Source organism: Oncorhynchus keta, chromosome 25 (assembly GCF_023373465.1).
Source record: "Oncorhynchus keta strain PuntledgeMale-10-30-2019 chromosome 25, Oket_V2, whole genome shotgun sequence".
NCBI classification, from domain to species: domain Eukaryota; kingdom Metazoa; phylum Chordata; class Actinopteri; order Salmoniformes; family Salmonidae; genus Oncorhynchus; species Oncorhynchus keta.
This window is the reverse complement of record NC_068445.1, coordinates 31609490-31623267: the sequence shown is the minus strand read 5'-3', so window position 1 is coordinate 31623267 and position 13778 is coordinate 31609490. Positions and strand designations below refer to the sequence as shown.

Here is a 13778-nt window from a genome sequence, read left to right as displayed (position 1 = left end):
CAGACAGTAAGTAATGTGAAAAAAATGTAATAGCCTGTAGATCTCACATTTCTGCATTGTAATATCCAACATCAAGCACTATTTAACAACATCTGTTGCAGGGTATGTGGGGTAGGAAGTGTGTGTGTGTGTGTGTGTGTGTGTGTGTGTGTGTGTGTGTGTGTGTGTGTGTGTGTGTGTGTGTGTGTGTGTGTGTGTGTGTGTGTGTGTGTGTTTGAATACCAGAGCAGACAAGGTGAAAGATCTGCCGATGTGCCCTTGAGCAAGGCACTTGCTTGAGCAAGGCATATGCTCCATGGGCGACGTACTATTATGGCTGACCCTGTAAAACACCACATTTCACTGCATCTATTTGGCGTATGTGACAATAAAACATACCGTTGAAGTCAGAAGTTAACATACACCTTAGCCAAATACATTTAAACTCAGATTTTCACAATTCTTGCCATTTAAACTTAGTAAAAATTGCCTGTCTTGTGTCAGTTAGGAACACCATTTATTTTAAAAATGTGAAATGTCAGAATAATAGTAGAGAGAATTATTTATTTCAGCTTTTATTTCTTTCATCACATTCCCAGTGGGTCAGAAGTATACATACACTCAGTTAGAATTTGGTAGCATTGCCTTTAAACTGTTTAACTTGACTCAAACATTTTGGGTAGCCTTCCACAAGCTTCCCACAATAAGTTGGGGGAATTTTGGCCCATTCCTCCTGACAGAGCTGGTGTAACGGAGTCAGGTTTGTAGGCCTCCTTGCTTGCACATGATTTTTCAGTTCTGCCCACACATTTTCTATAGGATTGAGGTCAGACCTTTGTGATGGCCACTCCAGTACTTTGACTTTGTTGTCCTTCAGCCATTTTGCCACAACTTTGGAATTATGCTTGGGGTCATTGTTCATTTGGAAGACCCATTTGCGACCAAGCTTTAACTTCCTGACTGATGTCTTGAGATGTTGCTTCAATATATCCACATAATTTCCCTTTGTCATTATGCCATCTATTTTGTGAAGTGCACCAGTCCCTCCTGCAGCAAAGCACCCAAACATCATGAGGCTTGCAAGCCTCCCCCTTTTTCCTCCAAACATAACAATGGTTATTGTGGCCAAACAGTCCTATTTTTGTTTCATCAGACCAGCGGACATTTCTCCAAAAAGTACCATCTTTGTCCCCATGTCCAGTTGCAAACCGTAGTCTGGCTTTTTTATGATGGTTTTGGAGCAGTGGCTTCTTCCTTGCTGAGAGGCCTTTCAGGTTATGTCGATATAGGACTTGTTTTACTGTGGATATAGATACTTTGTACCTGTTACCTCCAGCATCTTCAAGGTCCTTTGCTGTTGTTTTGTACCTGTTACCTCCAGCATCTTCACAGGGTCCTTTGCTGTTGTTTTGTACCTGTTACCTCCAGCATCTTCACAGGGTCCTTTGCTGTTGTTTTGTACCTGTTACCTCCAGCATCTTCAAGGTCCTTTGCTGTTGTTTTGTACCTGTTACCTCCAGCATCTTCAAGGTCCTTTGCTGTTGTTTTGTACCTGTTACCTCCAGCATCTTCACAGGGTCCTTTGCTGTTGTTTTGTACCTGTTACCTCCAGCATCTTCAAGGTCCTTTGCTGTTGTTTTGTACCTGTTACCTCCAGCATCTTCACAAGGTCCTTTGCTGTTGTTTTGTACCTGTTACCTCCAGCATCTTCACAGGGTCCTTTGCTGTTGTTTTGCACTTTTCACACCAAAGTAAGTTAATAAATATCTAGGAGACAGAACGCTTCTCCTTCCTGAGCGGTATGACGGCTGCATGGTCCCATGGTGTTTATACTTGCATACTATTGTTTTTACAGATGAACGTGGTACCTTCAGGCGTTTGGAAATTGCTCCCAAGGATGAACCAGACTTGTGGAGGTCTACATTTTTTTTCTGAGGTCTTGGCTTCTTTTCATTTTCCCATGACGTCAAGCAAAGAGGCACTGAGTTTGAAGGTAGGCCTTGAAATACATCCACAGGTACACCTCCAATTGACTCAAATGATGTCAATTAGCCTATCAGAAGTTTCTAGAGCCATGACATCATTTTCTGGAATTTTCCAAGCTGTTTAAAGGCACAGTCAACTTAGTGTAAACTTCTGATCCACTGGAATTGTGAATTATATGTTAAATAATCTGTCTGTAAACAATTGTTGGAAAGATTACTGTGTCATGCACAAAGTAGATGTCCTAACCGACTTGCCAAAACTATAGTTTGTCAACAAGAAATGTGTGGAGTGGTTGAAAAACAAGTTTCAATGACTCCAACCTAAGTGTATGTAAACTTCCGACTTCACCTGTATTATTAGTATTTATGAACTGTGTCTCCCCACCCACTTCCTCCTTTAATTGTCATCAAATAGTCTAATAAATGACAGCTGTCAGATCAAAAGACTAAGGGGGGAATGTTAACACCACGAAAGTCCAGTGCCTCTCTCATCCTGTTTTTGAACATCTAATTGTATCTATGTAAGGGTGTGCAATTGGGAAAAGAGCACAAAGTGCGTGCAAAACTAACATGAAAGACAGACCGTTTCCAAAATTCCCAGATTTATCCCATTTAACTAGAGACCGTGATTCCTGGTCTGGAGCTACTGTGAAGATGCTTGGAGCTACTGCAGGAGGCCAGGGATCATGATGGTATTTGCTTTGAGCTTGAACTGCTCATATTGTCCCTGTAATTATGGTTTATGGACTCACAACGAATTATCAACGCTTTTGAATGTTGCAATGCAATCCAACATAGGGTATTGTAGCATCGCTAGCTATATGAGTCATATTACAATTCCCAACTATCATGGTATTGGTGTAATGCGTAGGGTGTTTGCTTCCCTGCCCCTCAAGGTTTGCTTCCCTGCCCCTCAAGGTTTGCTTCCCTGCCCCTCTGGGTTTGCTTCCCTGCCCCTCTGGGTTTGCTTCCCTGCCCCTCGGGGTTTGCTTCCCTGCCCCTCTGGGTTTGCTTCCCTGCCCCTCTGGGTTTGATTCCCTGCCCCTCAGGGTTTGCTTCCCTGCCCCTCAAGGTTTGCTTCCCTGCCCCTCTGGGTTTGCTTCCCTGCCCCTCTGGGTTTGCTTCCCTGCCCCTCAGGGTTTGCTTCCCTGCCCCTCTGGGTTTGCTTCCCTGCCCCTCTGGGTTTGCTTCCCTGCCCCTCTGGGTTTGATTCCCTGCCCCTCAGGGTTTGCTTCCCTGCCCCTCAAGGTTTGCTTCCCTGCCCCTCTGGGTTTGCTTCCCTGCCCCTCGGGGTTTGCTTACCTGCCCCACCATTTGCAAAAATACTAACAAATGTATTCCTGCCCAGTCCAAAATGAACCCCTATCGGAGCTACTAGTGTGTGTGGCTTTTCCTTTAAACTAATTGCACTGAACACACACAGTGCCGCTGTTGGCTATACCAACTCTAGCTAGTCTATTACTCCTTTGTGGATTCCTAAAGGTATTGTCATCTTTCATCTTGTACGCATTCCCAGGACTTGACTTGTGAATGTTTGAACTCCCTCCAAGACACCCATTTTGCAATAACAGAAAATAGGGGCCGTAATCTTTTATCAAAGTGGGTCTCCACATTTCTGCAAGGGGTATGATCTTTGACATAATGTGATCCAGCTTTGGGAAACAAGTGGAAAATGACTGGAGGCTAAACAATTAATGAATGCCTCTTCTGAGTTCTGGTGTAACACACATGGCTATAGTGGGCAGCTACTGAGAGAGCAGGGGGAGAGCAGCACATGTGAGGGTTGGTTTGATCCACAGGATTCTGATTCCGCTCTCTGATGCATCTGTAGTTTTATTGTAGAATGGGAGGTATGTGTTTATTACTTGAACACCCCACTCGCTTTCATTGCTGAAGAAACTGTGTCACATTTAACATTAATGATGTTAGATAACACATACAGTATGTGTATTAGCTAGTTAAACATACTTTCTTGCTTCAGACAGATCAAAGGAGGCTTCCTGTGACTTTTTTCCAGGCTACTCAGTACGCTCAATGAGGTGCAATGAGGTGCTGTTGGTGCTCTACCGCTCCCCTCCCGTAGAGGGCGACAACACGTTCACACGGTTATAGATCAACTCAGCCGATATCGGATTTGTTGAAGGAAGTAGCCCTTACAGAAATATGTTGCAATATCCGTTCGAGAACATAAAGTAGCTGGCTTGCTAGTAAATATGGAAATGAGGGAGGGTGAGTGAGGCCAAACTATATAATTCCGTAACAAGTGATTGGAATTGCCAAACCGCCTACGTTTTTTTCATTTGCGCCTCACCGAAAAGGTCATAACACAAAAAAAGCAACAGAGATGACTGAGAATTTCGACCGAGCTCCAGGCGCTGGTAGAGCCCATATAAAGCCAAGAAGCCCCGGCCTTGCAGATGTAGGAGATGGGGACGCCACATCTGTTTTCAACCAGCGTGAGCCTCTTCGGCAACCTCGGACTTCGCCACCTTTGACTGAGAACAACCCAAACAATAGTGAAGCTATCGGCGGAGGTAAGATTTTCTGCCGAATCAATTTAGCAATTTACCCATTTGCTTTAGCTGGCTATGTGTGTTAACAAGTTAGCTAGGTAACTAGCCCGAACAACTACTAGGCTAAAATTGTCGCGACCGAGGTAAAGACAGTTTAAAATATATGCTGTTGAGGAATATTCAATGTACCAACACTACATGTACTAGACATTCCTACATACAGTATTTTTTACAATTTTATTTAACCTTTATTCAACAAGGTAAGCCAGTTGAGAACACTTTCTCATTTACAACTGCGATCTGGCCAAGATAAAGCAAAGCAGTGAGACACAAACAAGAGTTACACATGGGATAAACAAACACAGTCAATAACACAATAGAAAAGTATATGTACAGTGTGTGCAAATGAAGTAAGATTAGGGAGGTAAGACAATAAATAGGCCATAGTGGCAAAATAATTACAATTTCGCAATTAAACACTGGAGTGATAGATGTGCAGAAGATGAATGTGCAAGTAGAGATACTGGGGTGCAAAGGAGCAAAAAAAAAAAGAGAACAATATGGGGATGAGGTAGTTGGGTGGGCTATTTACAGATGGCTATGTACAGGTGCAATGATATGTAAGCTGCTCTGATAGCTGATGCTTAAAGATAGTGAGGGAGATATGAATTTTCAGCTTTGGTGATTTTTGCCATTCATTCCACTCATTGGCAGCAGAGAACTGGAAGGAAAGGTGGCCAAAGGAGAAATTGGCTTTGGGGGTGACCAGTGAAATATACCTGCTGGAGCGTGTGCTACGGGTGGGTGCTGCAATGGTGACCAGTGAGCTGAGATAAGGCAGGGCTTTACCCAGCAAGGACTTATAGATGACCTGGAGCCAGTGGGTTTGACGACGAATATGAAGCAAGGGCCAGCCAACGAGAGCATATAGGTTGCAGTGGTGGGGGTTTTGGTGATGAAACGGATGGCACTGTGATAGACTGCATCCAATTTGCTGAGTAGAGTGTTGGAGGCTATTTTGTAAATGACATCGCCGAAGTCAAAGATCGGTAGGATGGTCAGTTTTACGAGGGTATTTTTGTTATCATGAGTGAAGGATGCTTTGTTGTGAAGTAGGAAGCCGATTCTAGATGTCATTTTGGATTGGAGATGCTTAATATGGGTCTGGAAGGAGAGTTTACAGTCTAACCAGACACCTAGGTATTTGTAGTTGTCAGAACCGTCCATAGTAGTGATGCTAGGCAGGCAGGCAGGTGTGGTCAGCGATCGGTTGAAGAGCATGCATTTAGTTTTACAGTTGTATGGCATTGAAGCTCGTCTGGAGGTTAGTTAAAAACCTCCTATTGGCAGGTGGGACGGTAGCATCCCACCTGGCCAACATCCGGTGAAATTGCAGAGTGCGAAATACAAACTACAGAATTATAAATATTTAACTTAAATAAAATCACACAGCCGCTGTGTCAGATTTCAAAAAGGCTTTACGGTGAAAGCACACCATGCGATTATTTGAGGACAGCGCCGTGCGTACAAAATCATGAAAAATACATTTCAACCAGGCAGGTGTTGTCCTGGATGTATTTGTGCTGGTCAAGGGCCGTCAGGTCTGGAGAGAACCAAGGGCTATATCTGTTCCTGGTTCTACATTTTTTGAATGGGGCATGCTTATTTATGATGATGAGGAAAGCACTTTTAAAGAATAACCAGGCATCCTCTACTGACGGGATGAGGTCAATATCCTTCCAGGATACCCGGGCCAGGTCGAATAGAGGGGCCTGCTCGCTGAAGTGTTTAAGGGAGCGTTTGACTGTGATGCGGGGTGGTCGTTTGACCGTGGACCCATTACGGACACAGGCAATGAGGCAGTGATCGCTGAGATCCTGGTTTAAGACAGCAGAGGTGTATTTAGAGAACAGGTTGGTCAGGATGATATCTATGAGTGTACCCAAGTTTACGGATTTACAATTGTACCTGGTAAATTCCATGATAATTTGTGTGAGATTGAGGGCTGTCCAGCAGGGTCAACCAAAAACACTTGGCCTGATGGTTCATGCAGATGCTGGGGAAGCAATATAGAAATGTATTGATCCCTTAAATGATTTTACTATTAAATGACCCATATCACAACCTTTACACCTCTTCACAAAAATGTACCTAAATCAATTTTGGAAAAAGGATTTTACTCACAAAAGACGTAGGAATTTATTTTCCTAGTTAGAAATAGTAGGCCATGCATCAAATAACTATTTTCATCAGAAAAGTGAACTGTCAAATGCGCTATTGCATTTTGTAAGTTGTCTGCAGGTGGCTTGTTGTGAATGCACTCAAATATCAAGTCATTATCAGGTTATGTAAACTGCGTTCTAATACTCAACGTAGAAGGATTTGTCTTAATGTGCAGTGTATGAAAGTGATGCTATGAAAAGGACTTTTTCATGTTATCAAGCTCACTCTGACAAATCCCTGCCTTTTACTGTGATTATAAAGAGCATATGAAACATTGTTTTTCATGAGGCCTACCTGTGTGCCTTCCTTTAAGCACCTCTGTTCGAACACCTCTCCTGTCCTTGATGCATAGCACATGCAGCCAGTTGTGGCTCTTTTCAGTGTCCATGTGAAAGATGGTTATTGCGAGGCTGTTAACTTTAACATTATTTTTTTTGACAACCATGTAAAATGAAGGCCTGCAAAAGCTTACAGATTTAAGTCTAATAGCATGAGATGAAAGTAGACTAACATCAGAGTGTCTGATTATGAAGGTATAGTCAGTGGACATTCTGAACCTTGTTTGAGGTCAGTAGGTCACATGACCAAGGAGCTATTGAAATTCAAAATTTAGAAAAATTCATGTAAAATCATATGGGATGAAAATGGACAAACTTAAGCATGTGCAATATAGAAGGGTAGTCAGTGGACAAACTGAACCTTGTTTGAAGTCAGTAGGTCACATGACCAAGGAGCTATTAACATCTTAAATGTAGAGAAATGTACTTTGTTTACGCTCCCTAACTAATTCAACAAAGAGTACAAAATGCTGCTCAAATTTCCACATGTTTATTGGCTTTGGAAAGTTTGTCCAAATTGTGAAAATAAGACCTGTCCAATGTTGTGCACAATTTTTCCAACATTACGACACTTTGGAGTCTGTAGCTCAAGTGGTTTGAAAGCTATTGAGGTTTGAAAGCGCTAATATCCGTTGAATATCCAACTTGAAACTGTCTTTACCTTGGTGCTAGAGCGCCCAAACGGTCGTCATTTAAAACGCCCCTAGAACACTTACCTAAATAGCTAACTAACTAGTTGCACTTGTCACTAAATTTAAAAGTCAGTGACTTGGCTGCTAAATGAAGCTCAAAGACGGCGGCCAAATCACGTCACATGACAAGCTGAGTGTCCCTGTTACAGGGCAAGCACATTGCTTCATGTGCCACCCAGACCTTTATTGCTAGTTACATGTTCTTAAAATAAATCTTAATTTGCTTCCTCAGAAAGCAGAAGCCCAAGCAAGCCCCACCAATTCATTCACAACCACAGCACTCCTGCCTCCAAAGTGAAAAGTTTGGACTCTCTGGTGAATACCTCCATTCTATCAGCCAATGCACCGGAGTTCTACCCTGCTAGCTTCTCCCCCTATGAGGTATGAAAGCAGTGGTCCTGGAAACCCACCCAGGGTGCAGGCTTTTGTTCCAGTCCAGTACTCCTAACACACCTGGTTCAACTAGGGTAATCACTAAGCCCCTTATTAAATTACATCTGGTGTGGTGGTGCTGGGTTGGAATAAAGTCTGCACCCCCTGTAATAATGGATAATGACAGATTGTGTTGCCTAGTGTCTTGGTGACTGCACTTTACATTATAAGGACCAAACTAATCAATCACCTCATCCACAACTAACGAGTAGCTCTCAGCTGGAGGTACTGGCTGTAGCTACTAGCTAGTTTCTATGTTTTTCACATATCTTCTATTACCAGTGTTCTCCATTTTAAAGGAATCTGTTTCGGAGGATGGCAGTGATGGCTATTATACTGAGATGACATTGGCTGAATTGGTTGAGGAGTTTCTCAGCTACCTAAACTCCTCGCCGGGGTCCTTTGAGACGGACATTGAGCACATGGTAAACATGCTGAACAGCTGGGTTACTACTGAGGAGACGTTGCAAGAACTGGTGGAACTCATCTACACACAAGTATGTGTATCAATACACACACGGTTCGGTCATCTACGAGCGTCGCCTATACTGTAGTTTACTGTATTTTGTTTTAGTGTTGTTTAAAAAAATGTGTTCTGTTCATTTTGTTTATTTTTGCAGTCTACTGCTATCCCCAATTTCTCATACACGGGGGCAAGGCTCTGTAACTTCCTGTCTCATAACCTCGTACTCAGCCCAGCAAGTGGAAACTTTCGTCAGCTTTTACTAAAACGGTGAGCTTTGTTAGTATAATTTCATCACCATCTTAATCCTGTTGCTTCACCACAAGAAACCCTTGTAGCCATTTATACAGAAACCCCCTCTCTTGCTCTGTATCTGGGTGCTGTAGGTGTCGGACAGAGTATGAACAGAGGGACATAGCGGTGCGAGGAGACCAGGAGACACAGAAGAAGTTCCAGGCCTATGTGCTCTTTCTGGGGGAGCTCTATCTCAGACTGGAGGTGAGCAGGAGCACCGTTGTCCTGTCCCAGGATTTTGGGGGTATTTATGCATCTGTTGAATTGAGCTGAATTTAATTTGGTAAAAACATATACAGCAAAATGTACATTGTATTCCAGAACAAAAGCACTTAAAAGTATCCATTAAAACACTTATTTCCCAAGTGACACTTGATTTTAATAACTATTTCCATTTCAGCCCCTCACAACTTTGACACTTGCCTCCCATAACCCAACCTCCTTCCATAACCCCTCCCCTAGATCCATTTTGAGTTGATAATAAACCCTAGAGAATGACAGAACCTGACCTCTTGTTGTCTCAGGTAAAGAGTGCAAAGGGGCCTCCGTCCCGAGCTGAGATCCTGCTAATCGCCCTGAGGGAGCTGATTAATGTCCTCTTTTCTAACCCAGTGGATGGAAACCTCATCTGTGCTGTCAAACTGCTTAAGGTGATTTCGCAAGTTTTCTGATCTCTAAATTCAAGCTGACTCAAGGTTCCACGTCATCTGTGGTACAGTTATTTACTGTGTTTCAAGATAAATCTGCAGGCCATCATCCCAAGTGAATGGAAAATATTCTATTGTATTACAATGTAATAATGTTTATTGTTAAGTTTGTTATAATGCGAAAGACAAATTCCCCTTTGTTGCATTGTTTATCTGTGATGTCTTCTGTAGTTGACCGGCTCGGTTCTGGAGGATGTGTGGAAAGAGAAAGGGAAGTCTGACATGGACCAGCTAGTCCAGAGGATTGAGAACATTGTACTGGACGCCCAGTGCAGCAGGTGTGCATGTGAGATGAATAAAGAGACTGTTTAGTAGAAACACTCTTGTCAAAACTACCTCTGCCAAATTAATGCTTATTAGATTGGATTAGATAAAAGCTGGTTGTATGAATGAATGACTGACTGTCTGTGTGAAGGAGATGTTATTGATGCTGAGTGAGTGATTGGTCCAATGAATATAGGACTGTCTGTGTGTCCATCAGAGATGTGAAGCAGATGTTATTGCGGCTGGTGGAGCTGAGGTCTAGTAACTGGGGCAGAGTCCATGCTGCTGCTGCTTCTGACGCTACACCTGACAATGACCCCAACTACTTTATGGTGAGGAGTTGGGGCTAGAAAACAACACTACTCCCTCCATCCAATCTTCTAAACTTCTCAAGTTTCAAGCCAGCTCCCAGCTTTAACCTGTGATCCAAAAGGAATTGGCACCGATCTACCGTTTTGGGAAACTGGTTTAGATGTTCACATTTTAATTTCATGCCTACTAACTATTTCACCGCTGTTCTTTGTGTCTTTGTGCGTTTCTCCTCTCAGAATGAGCCTACGTTCTACACTGCAGACGGCACTCCCTTCACAGCAGCCGACCCTGGTGAGTATATCTACATTATTCATCAATGTAAAACCCTGCAAAAGCTTTGCATTGTCCCTAAAGGTATGTTTTTGTGTTACAGAATATTCAGAAAAATACCAGGATATCCTGGATCGGGAAGATGACTGTTTCCCAGAGGACTGTGAAGAGAATGGAAATGAATCGTGAGTATAGCTAAATGACAAATGTCCATGTGTTAATTGTCTATACCGTGATTAGTTGTGGTCATGATATTTGCTTTTTCAGTGGAATCTGGTTGGTTTCTCGTGTGAGTCATTGTGATACTGAATCCGTAAAATATATGTATCTGTGGATCTAGAATATTCCTCTGTAGTTCTAGAATGCTATTGGGTAGTTCTTGAATATCTCTCTGCAGTCCTATAATTGTTTGTGGGAGCCAGTCAAACACACCAAATAGGTCAGACAATCCAGTGCCGTAGTTACTAATACACTGTAGGATTGGTCTTGTGACTTTTTTCCCTCGCCCATATCATGTGTCCAAATGCCAAGGTCACATGACCTGAGAGCAGCGTGAGGTCGTTCACTTGTGGGGCTAGTATGGGTCAGTGTGATTGTCTTGCCCACAATGCAACAGGGGAAGCCAGAGCCTCTGATTCCGACTAGTCAGCAGATGGACCAGAAAGGGGGCTTAGCTGACCCCTTTCTACCCCTCACTCAACTCAAATGTTATTTGTCACATGCGCTTACCGTGAAATTCTTACTTTCAAGCCCTTAACCACCAATGCAGTTCAAGAAATAGTTAAGAAAATATTTACTAAATAAACTAAACTATAAAGTAACACAAAACAATAACGAGGCTATATACAGGGGTACCGGTACCGAGTCAATGTGCAAGGGTACAGGTTAGTCCAGGTAATTTGTACATGTAGGTAGGGGTAAAGTGACTATGCATAGATAATAAACAGTGAGTGGCAGCAGTGTAAAAACAAAGGGGGGTCAATGTAAATAGTCCGGGTGACCATTTGATTAATTGTTCAGCAGTCTTATTGTTCAGGTGTCTTATGGATTGAGGGTAGAAGCTGTTAAGGAGCCTTTTGGACCTAGACTTGGCAATCTGTTACTGCTTGCCGTGCGGTAGCAGAGAGAACAGTCTATGACTTGAGTCTTTGACAATTATTTGGCCTTTCCACTGTTTGTTTGTCTTTTCCTTTGAAGGACTGTGACTTTGATCTTTAGTTGTACACTGAAACAAACATTTATATTAACCTTCATGAATTTGCCTGCACTTTATTCAGTTAATTCTTAATGAATATACATTGTTTTGTGTTCCAGGTCGTTCAATGACGAGGATGAGATGGACCCTGAGATCGAGGAAGCTTTTGAGAAGTTCTGCCTAGAGTCAGAGAGGAGACGACGATGAGAGGGCTGCGACAGACTGAGCTGGCACATAACTTTCGTGTTCAACATGCTGGAATGTTTGCGACTGGAAAAAATCTAAGAACTAGCCCTTTTTTTTAATACAGTTTGCTCTTCCTGACAGTTCACAGATTTACTTCTGGATTTGTGTTGGTTGGAAGATGGACAATCAACTGCATCAATAATCCGCTGAGTTATACGGACTGTTCTGAGTTTGTATTTTTTGGGGGGTGGGTGGAGTTCCTTCTCTGCTTTTGCTTCTTTCAGAAACACTTATTTCCCTTGGTCTTCGTCTTAATGCTACAGGGAAATTGTGTGCTGTGGATTTGAAACACTGTTTACACAGCCACCATAAAAACCCAACTCTAGATATAGAAAGAAAATCTGTTTTTCTTCCTGTCCACACTCAGTGACCCATATCATATTTGGCATTCACATTGATGTAGCCTCTGAAGTAGCACACAGATGCAATGCTCATTTCCTGTTACTTTCCATTTTGGGGTGGTTGTCCTGATAACTGTAGGCAATTGGCAAAAACCCCCACTTCAGAGCAAAAAAATCTGATATGGGCATCCAGAATGAGGGCACATGGATAATCCAGATGGTATCAGGTTGAGGTCCACATATGGATGTGTTATTAATCTGAAGTCGAAAGACCAGATTCCATGGGGTTTTGTGGTGTTTACACATTAGGGAAAATAGCATATGGGTATCAGATGTGCAAGTAATTGACAATCTGAATGGGCTTCCTATGTAAACTTATCTCAACAGCAGAGTAGCTAACTAACTGTATGATCAATGACAACATAGGGTTCAGCTCCAGGAATACTGCAAGGGCTTATTCAGTTGGAGGTGACACTGACTTGCAGTTACAAACGTGATGTATAGAACGGACACTGCACTGCATCGGATGTTGCTACAGGGTACAACAGGGTAAATAAATACAGTATTCAAGAGAATTGTATGTTCTCTATAGTACATCAGCTTTCAGTGTATAGAATGTTGCACTACTGGACTCCAGGGCCATTTTGTTCATTATACATCTGTGAGGAGTTGGCCATTTATTTCAGTTTGATGGTCAACCACCCATTATCAGTCTATGCATTTTAAGGTGGTGGATTTGTACAACTAACAAAGGAGTTTAAAGTACTGAATACAGGCAAGTGGCAGCAAACTGGCCATAAAAGAGAACACAAGTTACTTTGACTTGACTTTAGGGGTGTTTTTGTTCTCCCTTTTACAGGTTCAAAGTAGCGTTTTTAGAATGTGAAGTTATTTCACAGAATTGTTGAGTAGTACAGTTCTGTCTCTTGCTGGGAAGTGGGAACGGGGTCATTTTGAATCCAATTTATCTGTTGAACAAGGCTTTAACACCTTTGCAGTTGGCAGTTTGGAACTGATTTTAGAGACCGCTGCAACAGAAATCTCTCAGGACGGATTCCACAATATATTCTTAGTTTGTATCATCATCAATTGATGAACCCCATACAAAGGAATGTTTGTTTTATAAGTTTGTAAATAATATTCATAGTATTGTTTGTCTGCAATAAATTCTTCATAATATGAATATTTCACACACTGGTCCAGCTAGACATCCATCATATTGGCGACATATGTTCATGCGAATATTATAAAATCTGCATTAAAACAATATGCACATTTTCCCACTAGTGTTTGCCGCAAACAGACTTGTTGCTGATAAAAGTCAGTGCGTGATGACATGGTGTACACAAAATGTACTTTTTTGCTGAAATTTTCAAGTACCAAATAAAATCTAAAGTTTAATGTGTTTCTTCACATGTTCAACTCACACATACTGTTGTGTTAAATAGCAGTTGTGCCTACTCTGGCCTTGGCTTGTGCGCTCTAGCCAACAGCTCGCTGATACAGTGCTGGTAGGCTAGTCTA

The 13778-nt window shown here is 42.3% G+C and overlaps 1 protein-coding gene across 2 annotated transcripts; it reads left to right on the top strand.

Moving 5' to 3' along the window:
- The first annotated feature begins 4133 nt into the window (after positions 1-4133).
- On the top strand, positions 4134-13655 carry LOC118358521 (polyadenylate-binding protein-interacting protein 1-like). 2 transcript variants are annotated; one of them, XM_035736453.2, is made up of 11 exons: positions 4134-4498; positions 7963-8111; positions 8462-8659; positions 8783-8895; positions 9012-9123; positions 9444-9569; positions 9798-9904; positions 10087-10222; positions 10439-10493; positions 10576-10657; positions 11787-13655. In XM_035736453.2, the coding sequence occupies exons 1-11, from the start codon at positions 4309-4311 to the stop codon at positions 11872-11874; spliced, it is 1356 nt and encodes a 451-aa protein (XP_035592346.1). In that variant the 5' UTR covers positions 4134-4308; the 3' UTR covers positions 11875-13655. The 2 variants fall into 2 exon arrangements, with proteins under 2 accessions (XP_035592346.1, XP_035592347.1); XM_035736454.2 differs by having other exon boundaries at positions 4135-4498; positions 10108-10222.
- The last annotated feature ends 123 nt before the right edge of the window (positions 13656-13778 follow it).